General features: G+C 42.1%; 1 protein-coding gene across 1 annotated transcript in view; it reads right to left on the bottom strand.

Annotated features, from left to right (window-relative positions):
• Nucleotides 1-22,272, bottom strand: part of prkg1b (protein kinase cGMP-dependent 1b) — a 623,979-nt gene extending 601,707 nt beyond the window's left edge. Inside the window, exon 1 of the mRNA XM_043712366.1 lies at nucleotides 22,106-22,272. Within this exon, the coding sequence (XP_043568301.1) occupies nucleotides 22,106-22,229 (124 nt within the window). The 5' untranslated portion in view covers nucleotides 22,230-22,272. The remainder of the gene's footprint in view (nucleotides 1-22,105) is intronic.
• Nucleotides 22,273-24,708: the final 2,436 nt, after the last annotated feature.

The following is a 24,708-nucleotide window of genomic DNA, read 5'->3' as shown; positions in this document are numbered from 1 at the left end:
AGGCCATTCAGCCCATCGAGTCTGCTCCGCCATTCAATCTGATAATCTTCAACTTCACTTTTCTGCTTTGTCCCCATAACCCTTGATTCTCTTCCAGATTAAAAAAATCTGTCATTTCAGCATTAATATAGTTAACAACCCAGTTTCAACTGCCTTCTGTGGTAAAGAATTCCACAGATTCACAACCCACAAGGTATTCCTCCTCATCTCTGTGTAATTTTGAGACGAGGCTTTCTGATCCTAGACAGTTCCATAACGGAAACAACTTTTTTGCATCTATCCTGTCAAGTCCTCTCAGAACCTGTATGTTTCCAAAAGGTCACCTCCCAATGCAATGACTATGGCCCAATCCATTCAACCTCTCCTCAAAAGGCAGTCTCTCCATTCCTGCTATTAGCTTAATGAACTTTCTCTGCACTGCCTCCAATGCCAGACTATCTTTCTGTAAATAATGGACCAGATCTATGTGAAGTATTCCAGCTGTGATCTGACATGTTCTTTCTGACAACTTTAGCAAAAAAAAAGGCCAACTTTTAAATTCAGTTCACTTTGGAATAAAGGCCAACATTCACATTTCCTTTCCTATTACCCATTGAACTTGGATGATAGTTTTTTGCTGTATGCTCAGAAATAGACGAATTACATGCAACTACATCAGTGAAAATGAAACTCATGCCAAATATGATAGAAAAGGAACTGAAATTCCCACATTAAGTGAAAATTTTAGTTTTCTTGGACAGGAACTCCCAAATTGCACCCTTCTGCAGTCTTCTTCCATTTAAAATAATATTCAGCTTTTCTATTCTTCCTACCAAAGTGTGTAGCCACAGGTTTCCCCAAATTATATTGCATCTGCCAAGTTTTTGCTCACTCACTTAACCTGTGTATATTCCTCTGCAGACCCTATCATCTTCACAAGCTGCCTTCCCATCTATTTCTGTGTCATCTGAACAGAGCTTATGTCTGTCTCAGCTAAATGTTACTGTGTGACTCTCTGCCTCCATTCCTTTTCTGAAACTATGCAGCATTGCAGAGGTAGGAGAGGAAGCTTATCATTGTACAATGCTGGTGAGGGGTCCTGCCTGAAATGTTGACCTCGCCTGCTCTTCTGATGCTGCTTGACCTGCTGTGCTTTATCCAGCTCCACATTTTATCGATGCTGGTAAGAAGGCCTTGGATATTATTTAGGAGGCTTTACAAATGAGATGGCTGAAACTGCATACTATAGTACTTGGCTTTTCTTTCCCTTCTTGTGACAGGTTGTACCAATACTGCAACTCTATACTAACAAAACCGATGACCATAATGACCGATCTGTATCCTTTATTGGAACAAGTGTCCTTTGTGTTTGAAGTCAGTACCATTAATTGTATTTTAACAGCAAATGAAATCAAAACCAGAAGCAGGATGTAAAGCTTTTACAAGAAAAAGCACCCAAAAAAATATTAACTGCGCCATTTGAAGCCAAGTCAAATGGGCATGTATAACTAATTGTGCCCATTGTATGGGAAACTTTTAGATCAGATGGTGAAACATAGGGTGGGCAAATCCCAAGTACCTGAGGGAATACATCCATGGGTTCTGAAGGAGTTCAGCGCATTCGTCAGCTCCATCATTAGCCTTTCCAATTGTATCAAAAGGGGGAGCTTGAGAAGAAAGCGACAGATAGAGCATTCATTCGGTGTACCAAGCTGTCATCTAATTTAACTCTAATTCCAGTTACAGAGAACACGGCTCATCAGAGAACAGGGGCTTCAAACAGATTCAAATGTGGACAGCAATGATCTTATCCAGGTTCTGATGTGATTTAACTGATGATCACAGTGATTTAAGATGTATCTAGACAGTTACATGAATGGGCAGGGAGCAAAGGGGTACAGATTCTTAGAAAATAGGTGGCAGGTTTAGACAGAGGATATAGATTGGCACAGGCTTGGAAGGTCGAAGGGCCTGTTCCTGCGCTATAATGTTCTTTTTTCTGCTCGTGGGCCTCAGAGATAAACTGTGATGAAACTTTTCCACATCAACTGAGTGAGCACTTAACAATCAAGCTGGTCTTGAAATATTAACACTGTTTCTCTCTCCACTGAGGCTGCCAGACCTACTGAGTATCTCCAGCGTTTTCCTTCACTGTATCAGTATCAAAAATATTGTTGAGAGGTGGGTTCCTGCAGTTACATTTAGCAGATAGGAGAAAAATGGAAAGTTTCTGTCTGTAGAAGTTATCAGTGAATCAGTTGGGTTTCTATGACAACCTGGCAACTTCACATTTACAATCGCAGCTTTTCATTTCCAGATGTGTTTTTAATAAGTTGTGAGCTCCAGATAAACTGTGATACACCAAGTAGCTTCACTGTACCCAAATCGTTGTGTAGACCCTATTAGAAGTCATTGCATGAAAGCTGCAGCAGTCAGACCTTATCTATATTATATTCTCAGAAAAAATGTCAGCATTAAAACTTAAAATACAATTACCTGGGAGCAAATGTAACTTTTGGAAGGATCGAGCTGTAATTACAGAAACTGAATCAGCAATGGCGGGGGTGCGGGGGGGGGGGGAAGAGGTGGGGGGCATAATAAGCAGAAAGGAACACCCTAGTCCACAGCTACTCACCATTGGTTTTGTCAATCAGTTTCAATAAAACTGAACCAAGCACGCAGAAAGACCGAATGCAAATAGTCAATGGATGAGTTCAATCTTTCATATTATAAATCCTCAGTGGTATGCTTGTGTTCAGCTGAAGTTTTTGCTGCCTTCAGAAGTTACACAAGCAGCCTAAACAAACAATCACACTCATTGCCCAGGGGTTTGGCCATCCAGTCAGAAAAGATGAAAGCTCTGAGTTGTGAAATAGGGAATTAATTGTAACTTCTATGTATTGTGCATTACTGGTAATATTAGATCACTTTCCTATATAAAACTCCACCCAAATTTCTGTCCAATTGTTGACAAGTCTGCTAGGTGCATAGCACATGGCCAATTCATTCGCACACACTCCACTCAAAAGATAAAGATTTAAATTACCTAAATTAAATTAGTTCAGAAGATTCGAAACATTAACTCTTTACTCTCTCCACAGATAATGCCAGACTTGTTGAGATTCTCCAGCATCTTCTGTGCTTTTTGCTTTTATTCCAATGTTTAAATTACGTCTGTCCTGCATTCAACCTAGGCCTTCAAATTATTAACTAACTGGGTCAGGATGCGCAGATGCTATTAGACAGTTGTTTGTCAGTAGCTCATAGGGCTGTTCTGATCTTGTGGCCTCAGCAACTTGCAGCTGTGATGAGCTCATGATTTGGAGATGCTGGTGTTGGACTGGGGTGTACAGAGTTAAAAATCACACAACATCAGGTCACACAACAACCAGCTGATGAAGGAGCAGCGCTATGAAAGCTAGTGCTTCCAATTAAGCCTGTTGGACTATAACCTGATATTGTGTGATGAGCTCAGGCACCTTGCTTGACCGATAGAGCAGGAAGGAGAGATCACACTCTAGATTCAGGCACTACCCAAGTGAGTATATCTCTCTGGGATTTGGAATGGCATGTGAATGGAACTAGCAAATCTTTCTTTGCTTTCTCCTTTTTTTTTCTTTTTTTTTTCTTTTTTAACCCCCACACTACCCCCTAAGTGCGGTAGTGCTTATTTTATCCCCAGCACCCATGGTGTGTGTGTGCAGGTGTGAGACACAGTGAAAGAGCTTTCTCCTTTTTAAATTTCAGTGTCTAGTTAAAACATTAAGAAGGTAGTTGACTCAGCTGATCGAGGGACAGTTATCAGTCAATCAGCTGAAGTCCGAATATCAACTTGATAGGTGTTGATGACAACTGAAGCTTAACTAGCGTGGGTCATCTCAGCTCTATTGAAAGCAGGTGATCAGGAAGGAGAGATCTCCAGAGTGAGATGTAGCTTGAGTGAATACATGTTCTTGGATTTTGGAGCAGTGTGGGAATTTGGTGTGGGGGAAAGAGGAATTTTTTTTGTCTGTCAGTTTGTCAAGTCTTTTTAACAGGAGCAATTGAAGTCCATAATGTTACAAAGAGTTACATTCTAGAAAAACCATAAATTGTTTGGTTAGTAATAGCTGCTAATATGATTATCCATTATATGATGCTTTCAGTTTAAATGTAGGAGAAATTTTTTTTTTAGAATTAAGAACTAAAAGATCAGTGCAGGCTCAGGCGATGTGTGGTACCTGTTTGTGGAGGGAACTGGTGAACCTCATTATGGTTCATTGCCAGGCAGCATCAGGACATACTGAAGAAGGTTTAGACCCAAAACATCGATTTCTCCACCTCCTGATGCTGCCTGGCTTGCTGTATTTTTCCAGCCTCCTGCCTTTCTACTTTGTCCCAGATGATGTCAAGTATTATTGCAGTTGCATTCATCCAGGCAAATGGAGAGTATTCTGTTACACCTTTGATTTGAACCTTGTAAAAGATGGACAGGCTATGGCCAGTCACAGGTTGCACTTGCCACAGAATTGTGAGCCTCCAGCCTAGTCTTATAGCCACAGTATTTATGTTGCTAGTTCAGTTCAGTTCAGTTTCTAGTGAATTCTGACAACATGCCTCACAGTAGTTTGTGTTGTGGTGTGAGTTTAGATGAATCTACACTCTATTGTTAAGACAATTTCTTCTTGAAATCATAAAGCAATAATCTAAAAGCTAACCCAAGTCCCCAACAAACCCACATTCATTCTCTCATGACTCTCAAAGATTGCAGGGACTGTGCATTGCTGCATAATGTAAGCATTGGACACATCCTGGGATAATGAGTGAGTATTCATGAAGTATCTGAATATTTACGAGGGGTTTCAGTTCAGGTTATAGTTGGGTTTCACTCTTGTCGGTACAGCATGGGTTACTTGCTTTATACGTGGTTAGATGTGGTTTAACTATCTAGTTGCTCGTGGACTGAGATAGCCTTGAAGAACTTCATTGTTTAATATCTCCAAGACCATCACAGCTCTAGAGCTCAATAAACTACACTGTCATAGCTCAGTCCTCAGTGATGCATAAATGCTGAAAACAAGTCTTCTCCAAGTAGAAGAGGCATTGTTTGTCAATTTGGAGGCTTGGTTTGGTCTGGACTAAAATTCTAACTCATTACAGTATTATTAGAAGACATTACCAAGTCAGTTTTCCATTGCGGTCTTTAGAATCTTGCAGTTTGAAATGCCATTTTTCCTACACTATAAAAGTATATTCATTGATTGTGACAGTGATATAGGAGTTAATAAAGGTGCCCTTTAAAAGGAGGTCTTCCTAATTATTGTTACAAGTGAATAAACAGCCTGAGGCATCCTTGAGCTCGAAGGTTTCAGCTCCTGTTACAATTGTATTTAGTTAATGTTGGAACCCAATGGGAAAACCCATCTGTCCCTATTTTGTAAGGTGACACTAGGAATGCAGCAGTGACTGTGAAGACTGCAGACTGGGCCTGTGAACAGAGAGTTTCAGCAAAGGTTAGGAAATGGAAAGGGTAAACAAGCTGACATGCTGTTAAACATGATAGCACATGCATGTTCTCTGCCAAAAATAACCACAGGTCAACACCAACTCAAGTAGCAATTTTGCTTTGAGGATTAGAGTGAAGTGCACCAGTCCGAATAAGCTTTTCCTGTGCCTGCTTTGTAAGAGCGAAGAGGAGCACTGGAGTGGAGCTTGTGTTAACTCAGCACAGCACCTCCTTTATGATGATGATTCCACTTGAATCTATACTGGAAATGGAGCTTGGCTTCTCAATAATACTGAAAATGTGTTGCTGGAAAAGCGCAGCAGGTCAGGCAGCATCCAGGGAACAGGAGAATCGACGTTTCGGGCATAAGCCCTTCTTCAGCCCTTCTCAATAATACTGCCTCTTTTGTGCAAATCCAAAGTAAACCCTGCAGGAAAGAACTTACCAGGAATTCAGTAAATGCCACCTTTGGAGTCTTTGGCTGATCCACTTCAGAAAATTTGCTCATGGGTCGTTCTCCTCTTTAACAAGCCTCAACATTAATCACATGTCCCATTCAGAAACTGGCAGAAGATAAGGGCAAGGGAGTGGACTAAGGTGGCTCAAGTCAGGAAATTTCCCAGTTCAATGCATGTGTCTCAGAGAAAAAATGGGCACTGAATCCAGGGATTCTCGTATGTGGAGCATGCAGGGATGACGTGCGTGTGTTGGCCCTAGACCCAGACAGATGACAGTCAAAAAGACTGCAAAGTACGCTGCTTAACAAGGCCCACTTGCATTTCTGGGATTCTCTCCCAGATTTTTGTTTTGATCAGGCCCTCTAGCCCTCACCTCATCACTCCTTGTCCTTTCCCTTGCCAGTAAAACTGGCATCTGCTGGAAACTCCTGATTGGGGTCCCATCACCATTTTCTAGGATTCTCGAAACCTTCACAACCCCGCGAAAACCAGGCACATTGTAACTGCAGCTTAAGCATTAAAAGTCAGAGAGCCAGGGTCTCGCTCCTGTCTGATGAACTGAATGCTTACATTTTGGCATAACACAATTAACATTCAGTAAATGTCTTTATCGGTATTCTGGATAAATAGGCGAGAGAGAAAGTAATAGATATGTAGATGTAGGATGCGAGTAGTTTGGTGTGGAATATAAACATAAGTACACAAATAGGCACTTTGGTTTGTGAAATCTCCACAAATACTGACAAGACTTTGGTTTGTTTCTGGAGTTGCAAATTCTAATCAACATATAATTCCACATAACTCCAAGTGCGAAGGGAAGCTAGACAACTGTCAGGCTGAGATATTACAGAGTGCAGACTTAATTCAATCTCAAAAACAAACATTGCACTTTGATTTTCTAGCAGTTATATGATGTCGTTATTAGTATAAAACATCAAACCTGGAGCTAATCCTGTGACTAGGTCACACACATGCTTTCAGGAAAAGGAGCATTATGTGCTCTTCATTCTTCAAGTAGTCACTTCCAAGAAAGTTCATTTTGCTAACTTATTGGAATTTAACATTTTGAAATAAGCAGTTTTAACATTGATATACATCCACTCCAGCTGCGCATCATCCACTGTAGTGAACTGTTTTAAACAGAGCTTGAAAAATTACATTCCCCATGTTAGTTTGAAGTCTTTGATATCAACTAACGTAAAAATAGCCCTACTCTCATGGCAAACGAGAATGGAGAGATTGGAGAAGCCAGGATTGTTTTTAACAGGAGAAATTGTGAAGGGAAGTTTGAATAGAGAGGTTCAAAATGATGAAGGATTTTTAATCAAGTAAAAGAGCTATCTCCAGAGGATGTAGATATAAGATTATTCATTAATGATCCAGAGCAGAAATAAGGATCCACATATGTATGCAGCTTATAATCTGGAGTGCACTATCAGACAGCATGATGGGAGCAGATTGAATCATAACTATGAAAGGGAGCTGGAATAAACACTTGGAATCAAATCGCTTGCAGGGTGATGGGGAGTGAGGAGAGCCAGATAGCTCTGTCAAGATAGCATCAGCAACATTCCCCACCTTTTCCTCCGCTACATTGATGATTGCATCGGCGCCACCTTGTGCTCCCACAAGGAAGTTCAACAGTACATCAACTTCACCAACACATTCCACCCTGGCCTTAAATTCACCGGGACCATCTCTGACACCTGCCTCCCATTCCTGGACCTCTTCATCACCATCAACGGTGACCGACTCAACACTGACATTTTCTACAAACCCACCGATTCCCACAGCTACCTGGATTATACATCCTCCCACCCTGCCTCCTGCAAAAATGCTATCCCATATTCCCAATTCCTCTGCCTTCACTGCATCTGCTCCCAGGAGGACCAGTTCCCCCACAGAACACACCAGATGGCCCCTTTCTTTAAAGATTGAAATTTCCCCTCCCATGTGGTTGAAGATGCTTTCCAACGCATCTCATCCACTCCCGCACCTCCACCCTCGAACCCCACTCCTCCAACCACAACAAGGACAGAACCCCCCCTGGTCTTCACCTTCTACCCCACAAACCTCCGTATACATCGCATCATCCTCCAACATTTCCGCCATATACAAATGGACCCCACCACCAGGGATATATTTCCCTCCCCACCCCTATCCACTTTCCGCAAAGACCGTTCCATCTGTGACTACCTGGTCAGGTCCACACCCCCAACGAACCACCCTCCCATCCCGGCACCTTCCCCTGCCGCTGCAGGAATTGCAAAACCTCTGCCCACACCTCCCCGCTTACCTCTGTTCAAAGCCCCAAAGGTTCCTTCCACATCCATCAAAGTTTCAGCTGCACTTCCACATGTCATTTACTGTATCCGTTGCTCCCAATGTGGTCTTCTCTCCATTGGGGAGACAGGACGCTTACTCGCAGAGTGGTTTAGAGAACATCTCCAGGACACCCGCATCAACTAACCCCACCGCCCTGAGGGTGAACATTTCAACTCCCCCTCCCACTCTGCTGAGAACATGCAGTTCCTGGGAGTCCTCCATCGCCACTCCCATACCACACAACGCCTGGAGGAAGAAGGCCTGATCTTCCACCTCAGGACACTCCATCCCCATGGCATCAATGTGGACTTCACCAGTTTCCTCATTTCCCTACCCCCACCTTATCCCAGTTCCACACTGCCCTAGTGACCTGCCCTACCTGTCCATATTCCTTCCCACCTATCTGCTCCACCCTCCCTCCAACCTATGACCTTTACCCCCATTTTCACCTACCTATTGCACGCTGTGCTTTTCCAGCACCTCACTCTCGACTCTAAATTTCCAGCATCTGCAGTCCTCACTTTCACCTAGCTCTGTCAAGGAACCTACATACGTATAAAGCACCAAATTATCCCTGTGAACTTATTCCACAAATGTCACATTATCCAATGTCTCTAATTGTGAATCAATCATGATCTGTCAAATAATTTTAATCTTGAAACATTGACACAGTCACCTGGCTCTATACTGTTAGTCTCAGATGTACCAATCAATCCTACTGCAATGGGCCAATTAAAACTCAATAATACAATATCTTTTTTGCATCGTTTTAACGTGGTTGTCCTGGAATTTGGGCTTAATGCTTAAGTCCTGAATGTGGTGTCTATGGTTAGAATTTACCATTTTGAAATTAAAATATAGCAGCGAGTCTCTCAGATGGCATCAATACTGCCCATGACTAGAACCTGTTATCACACAATTATATTTTCTCAGCTTATTATCTACACAAACGAGATGCTGTATGAGTTCATTAGGGAGCTGTAAGAAGAAAATGAACTGCTGCACTCTACAAGGATACATCTCACTGTCCTTTTGCTGTAACTCACAGTCAGATGGGCATCACTCATTCTGTCACTGCACAGGCATCGCAGACATGCTCACAGACGGCATGATATGCAGTCAATGGTTCACATTCACCTCATCCCCTTAAACTGCTAACACTTCCTTCCCGCTGCACTTTCTACTTAGTACAGCTCACCATCTCATCTTGGTAATGCACATTCTCAAGATTAGAGTGGTGCTGGAAAAACACAGCAGGTCAGGCAGCATCCAAGCAGGAAAATCGACGTTTCAGGCAAAAGCCCTTCATCAGGAATGGGGAAGTAAGAAAAACCCAAAATCCCAGAGTCCAAGGTCTGCAGAGACTGGGCACCTGCTGAACCTCCTGCAGAAGCTGTACCTCTGTATTCAGCCAGAGACATGGTCAACCTGCAGAAAGTGACCAGGGAGGGGATGGTGGAACCAGGTAGTTGTACTGGAGACCATTGGTCAGCTAGAATGTAGCATGTTCTCATGCCCATTGTGGTCCCTCCGGCATGGAGACCCACATTCAGCATGGAGTGACATGGTGGCTCAGTGGTTAGCACTGCTGCCTCACAGCACCAGGTACGCGGGTTCGATTCCAGCCTCGGGGCGACTGTCTGTGTGGACTATGCACATTCTCCCCGTGTTTCCTCCAAGTGCTCTGGTTTCCACTCTCAATCCAAAGATGGTCATGCTAAATTGCCCATAGTGCTAGGTGCATTAGTCAGAGGCAAATGGGTTCGGGTGGGTTACTCTTTGGAGGATCAGTGTGGATTTGTTGGGCCGAAGGGCCTGTTTCCACACTGTAGGGAATCTAGTCTAATCTAATCTGAATCAGCAGACCCCCCTCCCCAATGGTTGCCACATCTCTCTAGCCATGGATCATCAGCAAGGTAAGAGGGAGATAAGGCATGTATCAACAGGCTCCAGGAAGAAAAGCCCTATCAAACAGCTGGCATTATCAAAAAGATACATAACATTTTACACCATGAGGTGTTAAGTCAAAATGACTGTGCCAATTTACTCCAAATTGGAGCCAAATTGAAAGAAGCAAATTCACACACTGTAAACTACAGTGTTGTCAGAGAGGATGCAATTAAAGCTCACTGCTTTCAGCAGCACTGTGGGGATAGTGAGCGTATGAGGTGTATAATTAGATAGCTCAGGATGGGAGAGAGATTGGTAGTATTCACTAGTGAGCAGACTCCCTGATGTGATTCAAGTGTCTTTGCCACAAGGGCCACTTTAACACAACATATAGGAGCGTACAGTAATGGAACTGCTCACTGTATTCCAGCTTCATCCATGCTAACATTGATCCAAAATAAATTTCTCCACATATTTTAGCTGTCACAGGTGAGACCATAAGACCCACAGTTGAAAGGGGGGAAAAAAACCCAATATTTATTGCACAGATAAATCAGATCGAAAAGCAAGTCAATTCTTGAGATGTTTTTGGATTTGATTTATTGTTGTCAAATTTACTCAAGTATAGTGAAAAGTTTTGGTTTTGTGTACAGTATAGGCAGATCATACCATACAAAGTGCATTATGGTACTGGAACAGAGCAGAGAAGGGGCACAAAGAACAAATTCAACATTAAATTTAAAGTTTGACAGTTCCATTCAAAAATCTAAGTGTGGAAGAAGCTGTTCCTGATGCAGAGGGCTGATAGCAAATGTGCAAGTTAAATAATATCCAGAACGGAAAAAAATTCTCATCCCATTTCCATCGTCCTGGAAGTGGAAAGCTCCAAACCTGTCCCTGAGCTTGTGAAGGGTGCTGCACACCACTAGGGTGCAGGACATCCAGTCTGACTGTGTTCTGTTTGACTGATCCCTCGCCTTCAGGAGGCCGATGGTCTATGCAAAGCAGAGTTGAGGACTGTGAAATGCCACAGAGATCCTCAGTAGCTCCCTGGAACAATCCACGAGCAAAGAAATTAATGGCAACTATTATCTTTGGGGTTACTGAAATGGGGTTGGTGCCCAGTCCCTGTGAGCACAGGTTCTCACTAGAGCAACTAGCAGAGGTTGTGACTCAATGGCTTAGAAGATCTTGTCATTGTCTAAACAGTTCTCTGCTATCTGCAGGTAGCTACACTTAAGCCTGGAGCTCCTGTTCCAAGCAGAGCTCTCCTCCTCTGTGAAAGCTGTTGTCCTGCTATATCTCCCTCAGGAGTTTGTCTAACAGCTGGTAGCAGCAGCTGTTGTTGCTGATACAAGTAAAGGGAGGATTACCCCTGATCACATCAAGGTTATCTCTCACCCGTAGACGAGCGTCTACTCTGTATGGTTCTGCATTGCTGTGGTTCTTGAGAGGACCGACATCACAGGAGCTTGGTAGAATGTACTATTGCTCTCTCCGGAACCCCAGGTTGCCATTCTAAATAAGCCAATTGAAGGCAGATGGATAGTATTACACTAAATACTGGATTCCTGATTACTAGAGTATACCTTTTGGAGGCATCCAGTCCTGAACACTAAAACCCCTCCAAAAATCAAATACAATATTAATCAGTCCATCTCTCACTGCAGTCCCCCAACCCTACATTGGTCAGTTCATTTGATATTGACAAAGCAGCACCCTACGTGTAGTTGGCTTTCTGACTGACATTGTCAGCTTCAGGATTTTGCATTTGCTGTAATAATTAAAAGGCTCCAACTGTGACCCACAATAACTACCCCGCCCTCCCCTGACCCCTCAGTTCCTCTCCTGTATTATGCTCCTGGTTTCCCTGATGACCCTTCAGCGTCTCTTCATTTCAGTTGAACCCCTTTACATCACCATGTATGCCCCTCCTTCCCACCCCCTTCACCCCTGAGCCAACGGTCGTCGAGCTGCCAATAAAACTGGCCGCAGAGCAGAAAATAAAGTCACAAAAAGAAATGACAACTCTATCTTCCATTCTGTATGACTTTAAGATTATGTTCCTCTGCATCAATAATCCATTGGGTTTGACAGGTCCCTAAATGGACTTTGTACACTGTACTGTATTTAAAGTGAATTGAAAATATTTTACAAATATAAACACAGCACTTTGAATGTTTGACAATCAGTTAACATTGTACTTAAGTCCAGTCACAAATCTGCCTGTGATCAGGAATCATCATAATTAAATGGTAATGTTGCTGTGCTCTTTACAAGATTGATATGCAAAATGGAAACAAAATCCAGAGGCAATATCAGTTTGATGTTTTGCCAGGTGCTTGATTTTTGTGACCATGCTTCTAGTTCATTGAACATATTCAGAAGATTTCAATACATTTGAAGTTTTAAAAAATACACACTCTTGCACAGTGGCACGGTGGCTCAGTAGTTAGCACTGCTACCTCACAGTGCCAGGGACCCGGTTTCAATTCCAGCCTCAGGTGACTGTCTGTGTGGAGTTTGTATGTTCTCCCTGTGTCTGCGTGGGTTTCCTCTGAGTGCTTTGGTTTTCTCCCACAATCCAAAGATGTGCAGGTCAGCTGAATTGGCCATGCTAAATTGCCCATAGTGTTAGATACATTAGTCAGAGGGAATGGGTCTGGGTGGGTTACTCTTCAGTGGGTCATTGTGGACTTGTTGGGCCGAAGGGCCTGTTTCCACACTGCAGGGAATCTAATCTGGAGCAGCTTGAAGCTGGACTTAACTGCCTTTACTGTCCTTTCACATTTAATGTAATAGTCATTCCTTACTAAAGTCAAAGTCATTGTCACGGTCACATAGAAAGGTAAAACAACCCCTCCTTACCTTTCTCATATCTATCCTTAACTGCCTAACTGTACTGTTAGGGATGTTCCAGAATTTTGACACTGTGAGAATGAAAGAACGGTAAGTGATATATTGTGAGGTTGGGTACGGAGAGACCTGCGGGGCATCTTTCAGGTGGTGCTATTCCCTTGTGCATGACACCCTTGTTCCACTTGGTGAATCAGATCATGGGATGTGATGAACTTTGTCAATGTTTTATCATGTCAGCCCTGGGAGAGTGAATGTTTGGGGTGCTGGAGGGCCTGCCAATCAAGTCGACTGCTTTGTCTTGGATCGTTTCCGATCCCTGAGTGATGTTAGAGCTGCAACCATCCAGGCATCAACTGCATCAGCCAAGTCCAGAGGAAACCCGATTATGTGAGCGACACAGGCGGAGAGTATTCCGTTTGGATAATTGAATACCGGATAACAAAGTGTAGCCAAGCATTAGGCTTTGCGATCTTGTTTCGATAATCTGAAATTTGGATAATTGCATGCTGAAGGCTTGCTGTGCATATTGTAGGACACTCTTTTGACTCATTTCACTTGTTCAGCCAGTCAAACCTGGCTGCATCTTTTACCTAACGTGGAGGAGACCGTACTGACTATCATGGAGAGGAGTATCACTCAGGTCTTGGAGGGGGCTGAACAGATTGATGAGCAGGCTATCTGCATAACTATATCCTCCACCCAGCATTGTTGGTAAGGTATCACTAGAGGTAGGAAATGAACACTTGGCTGGGTCAGCCTGCAGATGGCAGTGTACATAAATGCCCTGAGGGATTGGCAGTGATTCTATGAAGAGAGGACCTACTATTCTCTATTAGGATGACAATGCGCCCCACTGTAGCCATTCGCCAGTGTCCTTCTTATAATCTCCCAGCTAGCCAGTCCACACTTCTGCTGCTCCAACTTGGTGTGGTGTGGTGTGGTCTGAAGCTGGACCACAGAGGATGAGACTTGCTCAACATCATCCTCCAAAAACATTTGCAGTCTCACAGTCTGACAATCTTAGAAATCACACAACACCAGGTTATAGTCCAACCGGTTTATTTGGAAGCAATAGCTTTCGGAGCACTGTTCCTTCATCAGGTGGTTGTGTGACATGAACAGCTTTCCACCAGCCAGAATCCAGTCACTGGAGTAGCACAGTTAAGGAACACTAGGCTGGGCAAAGATCCCAAAGGGATATTACAAGCTAGGCACTGTCTCAGGTGTCAGTCATCTGCTCAATTGTTTCTCCTATATTCCTATTTGACATCAATAAATGAACTGGAACATTACCCAATCAATTCTGTAAAGTCCTCCTCACTAACATCCTGGACTTGTGCAGAAATTGGGACAGCTGTCCCACAGATGAATCAAGTAACAGCCTGACACAGTCATACTCAGCAAATCACTCTTTCCATTGTCCAGACATGACCATCATTATTCCTGTGCATTTTGTGTCCCAGCAACAGGAAAGCCTGGCATTAGGTATAAAGTCTGAAGGAGTGGCCTGAGAATTCTCAACATTGGCTTCAGACCCCATGAATTCTCAGCATCAGGTCAAACATAGACAAGGAAACCTCGTCCTGTCACTGCTCCTAGCTGATGAATCACTAGCCATTCAAACTAAACACCAAACTACCAGTCGCAAATGCATCTGTTCATGATAGTATTGGTGGGGCAGCCACCACACTTCTTATGAAGACAGAAGTCCATCTTCAAACTGACCTTAATCTCTATTGGGTTGTGCTGTTACCACCATGCTACAGTGGACACACACACAGCAGCTTCAGCAGCTTAAAAATAGAAGTCCGTGAGGCCATCAACAACAACAAAATTATATTCAAACACAAACTGCAAGTTGCTGCTTGGTAACCAGTGAGCCAAGGGTTCAACCCAGAGCATACCAAAAACAGCAGTACGCTTATTAATGGAAACGAACATAAGTCTTCAGATACGAAGCTGTTCACGCACATAGACACTAAGTCCCAATCAACACTCAAGCTTTAACTGAGGCAATAAGAGAAATAACTAACATTCATGCTGCATAAATGCCAAGCAGTGACCAGCTGCAACAAGAGGAGTTAACCATCTTACCTCGATATTCAATGGCATTACTGACTCCCCAACTATCAACATCCTGGAGACTACCACTGATGAGAAATTGAACTGGACTAGCCATAGACATTATGGGCTACAGGTCAGACCAGAGGCTCACCTCCTAACTCCCCAGAAACTGTCCACCACCTACAAGGTAGAAGAGAAGTGGAATGGAATAATCACCATTTGCCTGAATGAATGCAGCTTCAACATCACTAAAGGAGCTCAACAATATTTGGGATAAAGACCCACGTGTGCAAATCCCAATCATTGTTGGAGTGAGTGAATGGTTAATGCAAAGTAGCACTGTAATAGCAGTGTATATGCATGCAAGATATACTGTTGAATCTTTTCAGACTTGATAGTGATTGCCACCTTCCAAAGATGCAGTCTGTGTTCCATTATTGCACAGATCTCAGATCAGCAGGCAATGTTCCTTTTAACAATCTGGTGATGTTCCTATTAAAAAAAGTACCTGCCTCCCCTTCAGTAGAGACAGCTGTAGTAAAAGTAACAGCCTAGGTAAAAACAAGGACTGCAGATGCTGGAAACCAGAGTCTAGATTAGAGTGGTGCTGGAAAAGCACAGCAGGTCAGGCAGCATCCGAGGAGCAGGAAAATCGACGTTTCAGGCAAAAGCCCTTCAGCTTTTGCCCGAAACCTCGATTTTCCTGCTCCTTCAATGCTGCCTGACCTGTTGTGCTTTTTCAGCACCACTCTAATCTAGACTAAAAGTAACAGCCTGTTTGCTATTACTGTACCTTTTGATCCATGCAGTAAGCACAGGAACCACACAAAATGCCAGTCTGCGATCTTACAGCAATGTAATACCTGCTGTCGCAAAGACAGGAAGAATAGAGAAGCCAAATACTATAATGGAGAAAGACCAGCAACAGAGCCGAGGGATTTAAGGCCTTGTCTATGAATCACAAAAAAACTAGCATCCAAGTTCAGCAAGCGATGACACAAATGGAATATTGGCCTTTATTTCAATGGGAATGGAATATGGGGAGAATTTGCCAAAACTGTACATGGCACTCACTATAAGACAGCTGGAATGCTGTAAATAGTTTTGGGCCCCTTACCTAAGGAAGGATATCTTGGAATTGGAGGCAGTCCAATGAAAGTTCCTTAGGGTGATCCCAGGTATGTAGATCTGTCTTATGATGAGAGATGGAGTAGATTGGACCTGTACTCATTGGAATATGCGGAATGAGAGGCAATCTTATTGAAACATACAAGATTCTTTGAGGACTTGACAGGTTAGATCTGGAAAAGTTGTTTTCCCTTGTGGGAGAGTCTAAGACCAGTCAACATAATCTCAGACTAAGGTGTATCACATTTCAGACAGATGAGAAGGAATTCTTTCTCTCGAGGATTGGGATTCTGTGGAATTCTTTCCCACAGAGGGTTATTGACGCTGAGTCTTCAAGTGCATTCTAGGCTGAGATAGCCAAATTTTTGATTAATGAGGAAATCCAAGGGTTGCGGGGGAAAAGACAGACAAGTGAAGCTGAAGGTTATGAGATCAGCCATGACTGCATTCGGTGGTGGAGCAGACTCAATGGGCTGAAAGGCCTAACTTCAGCTTCGATGTCTTATGGTCATTAATAAACATTAAGACATCTTTCTCAATAAGAACAAAATCTTTATGGTATATGCTACAAGGACTAACATAGGGAATGATTTGGAGATGCCAGTGTTGGATTGGGATGTCCAAAATTAAAAATTACACAATACCAGGTTATAGCCCAACAGGTTTGTTTAGAAGCACTAGCTTTTGGAGTGCTGCTCCTTCATCAGGTGGTTGTGGAGAATAAGATTACAATCTTATTCTCCACAACCACCTGATAAAGGAGCAGCGGTCCAAAAGCTAATGCCTCTAAATAAACGTATTGGACTATAACCTGGTATTGTGTGATTTTTAACTAACATAAGGAAAGCAGATATGTTATACTGGCAGTGGTGTTTTACACAAAAAACACATTAACCTTCAAGGCTAACAGGAAGCAGCTTCATAGCAACACTAACACATGCAAGCTCTTTTCCAGGTCAACACCATCCTGATTTGGAATTACATCACCATTCCTTCATAATCATTTGGTCAAGATCCTTGAACTCTCTTACTAACAGCCCTGCAGATGTCTCTACATCACGTGGACTGCAGTAGTTTAAGATCTTCTGGAGGACAAAGAAGAATCAACAACAGATATATTGGCATTCCAAATCCTGTGAATGAATTAAAAGTAGAAATATCTAGTGTTCCCTTTTAATCCTGGAATGTCCCTAACACAGTAACGGAGCACATCACCATGAGCCAGTGAAGGGATTTGTGTCTCTATGACTCCAAACTCAAGTTTTACGTGATTCACATTTTTTTCTGTTCTGCCACTGTAACTGTTCTACTTCAAGGTTATTATCATTGTTCATTCTTTCTCCAGTACCACAGCAGATGCTGCTATTCAGTCCCCCTGGTTAATGTTCTCTAAATTTTTTTTTGCTACTATCTCCATGACAACTAGCAACATTATTAGAGCTGCCTAGGAATTTGGCCTGGATAGCAAGTTCCTCCAACAACTGTCCTCATTACACTATTTGAAAAAAAATCCAGAATTTATGACGCCATTAAAGCTGAAATGTGGGACAAGATACTGCATTCGGATTATTTGGAATAGAACCCTGGCACTAAGGAGCTCTGGCAGCCTCCCTTCATGTCAGATCCCGATGTTTCTTCCCCGTGGTCTTTAAGTCAACTTTGTGGCCTGCTAACCATCAACTTCTCAACAGCAATTACCTTCTCAGTCTTTCCAGCAAGATTCTCATCCCATGCTAAAATGGGAACAAAGCACAAGGCCTGACATTCAGAATTGGGAGGAGGCCAAGATGATTCATTCACTTGACATTTCTTGCAGAAGATGATAGTGAGCCTTGTTTTGTGCATTGGTGCTCCTCCATCATTGGGAGTGGATGCTTTGTCGAGCTTTGTCCTCCAACTCATTGTCTTGTTGCCATTGTCATTCACAAGTGGATGTGGCAGGATTGCAGAGTTTTTAATCTGACCAGTTGGTTGGGGGATTGCTTTAGCCGTTTATAGCAAGTTGCTTCTGTTGTTGACATCTCATTTCCAGGAATTCCTGGGCATGTCCTCCTCCACTCCTTGTTGAATTAGGTTCAATACCTCAGCTTGCTAGTAATGTAAGATTGATATATACGAATACTAGGTTAGAGATTCTGGTGAAATACAACTTGCGGTCCACAGAGCAATGAAGACAGAACCACATTTCTCTCAGCAGCAATTTCCTGCTCAGCTTGGAGCAAAGTGTACTCCCATTTCAAATGGAATTAACTCTTGGTGTATTTTGTTTCATTCTATGATGGAAACATGTTGACCCACATGCGTGAACCATCCTGATAAAGGATATTAAACATCCATTCAAGTGCCTCATAAATGCACAGCTGCAGCTTTCCAGTAGATAGCACCACTTCTTTCAATGGGACTGTTTAGTATCAACATATTATTGTCCTGGCTAAAATCAGATCTACAAAATACAGTTTCTAACTTCAAATGTTTGTGCCATTTGCTGATTGCGCTGATAATGTCTGAAAGCGTGGGTTCATATTTGTGTCCTTATTATATTGGTTCATTCACAGCCTTTAGGAAATTTAATAGAAGAAAAATTCTTAATAAAGTTGCCATTCTCCCAGATGATCACAGTGCTGCTTTCTCATGAGAGAGAAAGATGGCTGATGGTGGTTTAACCCGAGGGTCACCGTGCCTCAGCCAAGGAGGGGGGAGGTTGAGAAGGTGGAATCTTCATGTTTCTAACAGTCGCAACTTTTATTACCTGGGTGAGGAGAATGGCAGTATAGCTGAAAATGTGTTGCTGGAACAGCGCAGCAGGACACATTTTTCAGCTCTGATCTCCAGCATCTGCAGACCTCACTTTCTCCTCAAAGAATGGCAGTATAGTCAGGTCACCGAATGTGGGCCAATCCAGCTCAAACAAGTCTTCAGGAAATGCTTGATAATGATTTTGGTGGCTATTTATCCACTTTCTGATCTAGCATCTGGACTTTACCTAGTCTTTTCTTTGAGAACATGAAGGAGATTTGATATTTCTTGGTTTTGGGACAATGCTCACATTCCAAGAAACTGTGGCAATAGTACATTGGATTTATTTACTCTCCTGAACTAAATCTGTGCAATTCCACATGAACAAAAACTGCAAACAACCCTTAAGAAGCCATTCCGTTGCAAATGCATTTTCAATGTGATGCAACTGCCGTGCATTGTTAGAAAAATGCATAAGCTAAAGGTTAAAAGATAACACTTTAAACAGCAATATGAACTTGAAATTAGAATAGGAATTTGTTTTGAACTTAAGACTTCCGGAATTTATGTTCAACTTTTGTGTCCTACTTGTTGGGTCAAATAATCAATACATCATAGCGCACCATTAGTATTTGAAAAACGTTAGCACCATTCTTGGTCAACACTTCATCTGAATTACTTTCCTGCAGTGTGTGTTCTGGAACAGAAAGTACATGGGCATTCAAACATGCCCTATCATCACGTCAATGGAATGAAGGGAAAATTGGCCAGTACCCAGGTATGCTGGGTTCAGACTTGGCATCACAAGTACAGAATGATCTTGTGAAGTTGAAACCTCTAACCACTCTTGCAAGGCCACAGCGAGGGAAAGGCTCTCGGTCATAATTACTTCCCATGCCTTCAGTTGAACCCAGTATACTAATGGCAGAGTCACAACTGTTGAGAACAGCATACTGACTGAGCAGAGAACAGATGTGTGGATCACTTCTGTTTATTGGTTAAAGCAATCCTTTGTACAGCATTAGTGGAATTATTGGTGCCTCAGCTGTCCCGTTTTGTAGGTTCTAACCAATGATTGGCAGCTTTCCATGATGTGTGTGGGAGTCAGCAACAAAAGTCTAGGGCAGACATACCCCTGCACAGGCATCAAACTGGCAAGCTACTTTCAGGTACCAGTGACAGTATGAATAGAGAGATTACAAGCATTGACAGTCTTGAGAATGAACTCAAACTCATATAGGAAGAATGGGTCTATGATGTTCTTGCACACACAAAGTTAATCTTGTACACATTCCTCATAGATGAGAGCCTAAAAGAGATGCAAATTAAACTACCCTTGCAGACACTCTGGAGGACAGTGCTATCCTAAATCTGAACTAATACCAAAAGCTGCAAATTTATTGAGGAGAAACTAGACCTCTCTCCCAACATTTGTACGTATGTCACACCAGAAATCATTCTTCAGCCTTTTTGATCACACTAATTCACAGATAGCAATGAGGGAATGATTATTTACAAATCTAAAACAACTTGCAATGGAAAACAGACAATTGGGCTTTGATTTGGAGTGAACTGGCAATCTTTAAAAAGGCACGAGGCTGCCAAACAAGTTAAATGGACTGAATGTCTGGGTGTACAGAATCATTTTTTATATTGGATATATCTTTCCAAAAGGTGTAGTTTGATCAAATTTTACTTTAGCATTACACTAAATTGCAAAAAATACTATATTCCTAAATCAAAGCATAGTCCTTACAAGAACATTTTTGGCGTAAAAATGCTGGATAATCATTGTTGTCCAATTTCAAAGCAGGAGATATAAGATCCTTTTTTTGATGCTAAAAGTTTCCTTCCTCCTTAACTTAATTAATCCTAAGCAATAAGACAACATTGAAAAAAATCAATAGTTAATTGAAACAGTGCAATTGTCTACGATGTTCTCACAATTAAATTACCCCCTAAGTCAGCCAATTGCTGAGGATTAGCATTCACAACTCCTTCATTATCAGTTAACTGCATAGTGCAGCTGAGAGTATAACTGATGTTATGGGCAACTGACTGTTGTCTGTTATGTAGGTGTTAGATACATAAATGGTGGCTCAGTGATTTGTAATCATAGAAATCCTACAGTGTGGAAGCAGACCAATTGGCCCACTGAGTCCACACTGACCCACCAAAGAGCATCCCACCCAGACCCACCTCCTTACCCTATCCCTGTAACCCTGCATTTTTCATGGCTAATCCACTTAAACTGCACATCTTTGGACTGTGGGAGGAAACCAGAGCACCCTGAGGAAACCCACGCAGACAGGGGGAGAATTTCCAAACTCCACACAGACAGTTGCCCGAGGCTGGAATCAAACTCAGGTCCCTGGCGCTGTGCTGCCCCAAATTGTATATTTCTCGTTTCCATTGTGACTGTTGAATTAGTAGCACATACTTTAAAATGAAATTGCTTTTGCATGGTTGACACAATCCTTCAAAAGTCAGGACAAGGAGAGACTACTAATGTTAATATTTCCAGGAGCTCTCTTCACAGAAAGTGATTGCCTACAACACCGGCCTATGATTAGCACAAAAATAGTAATTTAACTCCAGACCCAAGTGGAATTGTGGGATCACAGAGCAACTGAGGTGAATGATAAAGATGCACTTAAGGGAAAGCTAGATAAACATGACTGGAGGGAATAGGAAACTATGCAGGTAGATTTAGATGAAGGAAACTTGTGCTGATTATAAAGAACAGCACAAACCATTTGGGCAAATCATCTTTCTCTGCAGTTCTATTTAATCCAACCATGTAAATTACTGTGACTCATTAAAATGGAACTGCAATAATTTCAATAAATAAATTGAAAAGAAGATCTCATAGCAAGTGGATGATCAGCTTGGCCAGTTTACTGCCTAAGTGATAATGGTTAAATGCAGCCCTCATTTATAATAACAATATACTGTATTGGAAACAATACAAACATATTGCAGAATTATTTCCTCCTTCTACTCTGCAAAGGAAATCCATTCCTAATATAACCACTCCACAACTAATTTTTATTGTAAAGGATTTAAGAAAAACAATAGCAATTTACTCAATGAACATAAAAGTGATTATTATGAGGCAAGCAGTCCTAGTGCAGACTCCTTTAGATCTGTTGGTACAGTATTAAAAATTCAAATAACTTACCTTCCATTACATAAACCAGAGATCCCACATCACCCTCTTTGATAATACAGCTGTCCTTGGCATATTCTACTGGGTACATGCAGTCTACAATTTCTTGAATCTGAGACAACTCCAGATTTTTCATGAAGTCATTATCCAGGATCGCTTCCTTAATCAGTTCTTTGGACCTAAAGTTAAAGAAAATGAAAGTTATCAGCAGGAATTCTAATGAACAGCACACCAGTCGCAAAAAGAATGAAAACGTCTTGCCATAAAGAAGTTTGCAAACTCCATCCAAACAGGATGAACAGTAAGTGGTGTTTATGAAATGTTGCTTACAATTAATATTGGGGAAAAAATAGAAAGAGGCAATTTTTGAAAAGAGATTAGACCTTTTTTATCCCCTTTTAATGAGTCACAATAATTTATATGGTTGGATTAAATAGAACTGCAGAGAAAGATGATTTGCTCAAATGGTTTGTGCTGTTCTTTATAATCAGCACAAGCTTCCTTCATCTATCTCTACCTGCATAGCTTCCTATTCCCTCCAGTCGTGTTTATCTAGCTTTCCCTTAAATGCATCCTTATCATTCACCTCAGTTGCTCTGTGATCCCACAATTCCACATGGGTCTGGAGTTAAATTACTACTTTTGATGCTAATCATAGGCTTTAGAATTCTCTTACTCAGACAATGGTAGAGGCGGACTAAGAGAATATTTTTAAGCAGGAGTGGATAGGTTCTTGATTAACATGGGAATCAAAGTTGATTGGGGACAGACAGGTATGTGGAGTTCAGTTCACATTCAGGTCAGTCGTGATCTTGTTAAATGGCAGATCAAGCTCAAGGGGTTGAATGGTTTACTTCTGCTCAGAAGATGAATATTCAAATGTTTGTATAATAGCCTGGAAGTAAAGCCTGAAAATATCAATGCCACCATCTGTAACTCTTCATTGATTTAAACACACTTCCTAATGGTGATTTAATTGCTTTCATCTTGACTAATGTGCCTAATTTAAAGTAGAATCTCAGTACAATAGAAATCATCTCTGGCTATAAAAAATACAATCCAAGAGGAAACACAAATGTCAATACATTTTACTGAGATAAACTTGATGTTAAAATATCAGCCCCTCTTTCTGTACAGTGATGCAATGCATCAGGCAAATGTCAGCTGTACAAAGGGTAAATCAGAGAATAGGAGAAAGTGAGGACTGCAGATGCTGGAGATCAGAGCTGAAAATGTGTTGCTGGAAAAGCGCAGCAGGTCAGGCAGCATCCAAGGAGCAGGAGAATCGACGTTTCAGGCATAAGCCCTTCTAAGAAGTCGATTCTCCTGTTCCTTGGATGCTGCCTGACCTGCTGCGCTTTTCCAGCAACACATTTCCAGCTCTAAATCAGAAAATAACCCAGTGTAATAGTTTGAACTGGGTAAAATCATTACTGACACCATAGACCACTTGAAAGGTATAAGCAATATGAAAGTATGTTTAGAGTCCACCAGCACAATTCAAAGTGTAGGCGCATGCTCTATTTACAGTAGGGAATCGTGAAAGTACTCCAAAGACTGAAGACAATGAAGGAAGGTAATGCAAGCAAAGAAATTGTTGGGGATGGCCAAACCAAACAAAAACTGCAAAAAAAAAGTCATTGGTCCTTGAGATCCATAGCATTGCACTTTAAATTAAACATCAACTTGTAGAAATAACTTGTGTTGAGAAAATTCCTCCCCCGCATTTTCTGACCGTTGAAACAATTGCAGCTTTCAAGGCAGATATATTTCTATGAAGGGAAAAAGTGAGGACTGCCGATGCTGGAGATCAGAGCTGAAAATGTGTTGCTGGAACAGCGCAGCAGGTCAGGCAGCATCCAAGGAGCAGGAGAATCAACGTTTCGGGCATGAGCCCTTCTTCAGGAATGAGAAAAGTGTGCCAAGCGGGCTAAGATAAAAGGTAGGAGGAGGGACTTGGGAGAGGGGCGTTGGAAATGCAATAGATGGAAGGAGGTCAAGGTGAGGGTGATAGGCTGGAGTGGGGTGGGGGCGGAGAGGTCAGGAAGAAGATTGCAGGTTAGGAAGGTGGTGCTGAGTTCGAGGGTTGGGACTGAGACAAGGTAAAATAATGGAGTTGTTGTGGCCTCCTCTATATTGGGGAGACAGGCCAGGTGTTTCAGAGAACACCTCTGGGACACCCGGATCAACCAACCCAACCACCCCGTGGCTCAACACTTCAACTCCCTCTCCCACTCCACCAAGGACATGCAGGTCCTTGGACTCCTCCATCGCCAGACCATAGCAACACGACGGTTGGAGGAAGAGCGCCTCATCTTCCGCCTAGGAAGACTCTGAAGTGCATTTGTTGTTATGAAGAGAGATATTTAAAATTTATCTTCCAAGTACTTGTCTCATTTCCAATATATTTGCTTAGTTCACAGTAAAATTAAAGTAAACATCAACAGACAGATCCTAACATTTATCATTTTAAAATATTAAATGCTGATTTGTTTATCTTCACTTGGAATTTTATGAAACTTTTTTTTGAACAATTATACTATGGAGGATTACCATTTCCTGTTTGGAGTCCATTTTGTGATAACAGCTCCATTAGAATTGTCAATAGATTTCCA

Source organism: Chiloscyllium plagiosum, chromosome 22 (genome assembly GCF_004010195.1).
Source record: "Chiloscyllium plagiosum isolate BGI_BamShark_2017 chromosome 22, ASM401019v2, whole genome shotgun sequence".
NCBI classification, from domain to species: Eukaryota; Metazoa; Chordata; class Chondrichthyes; order Orectolobiformes; family Hemiscylliidae; genus Chiloscyllium; species Chiloscyllium plagiosum.
Note: the sequence above shows the minus strand (reverse complement) of the source record. Positions and strands in the feature narration are given on the sequence as shown.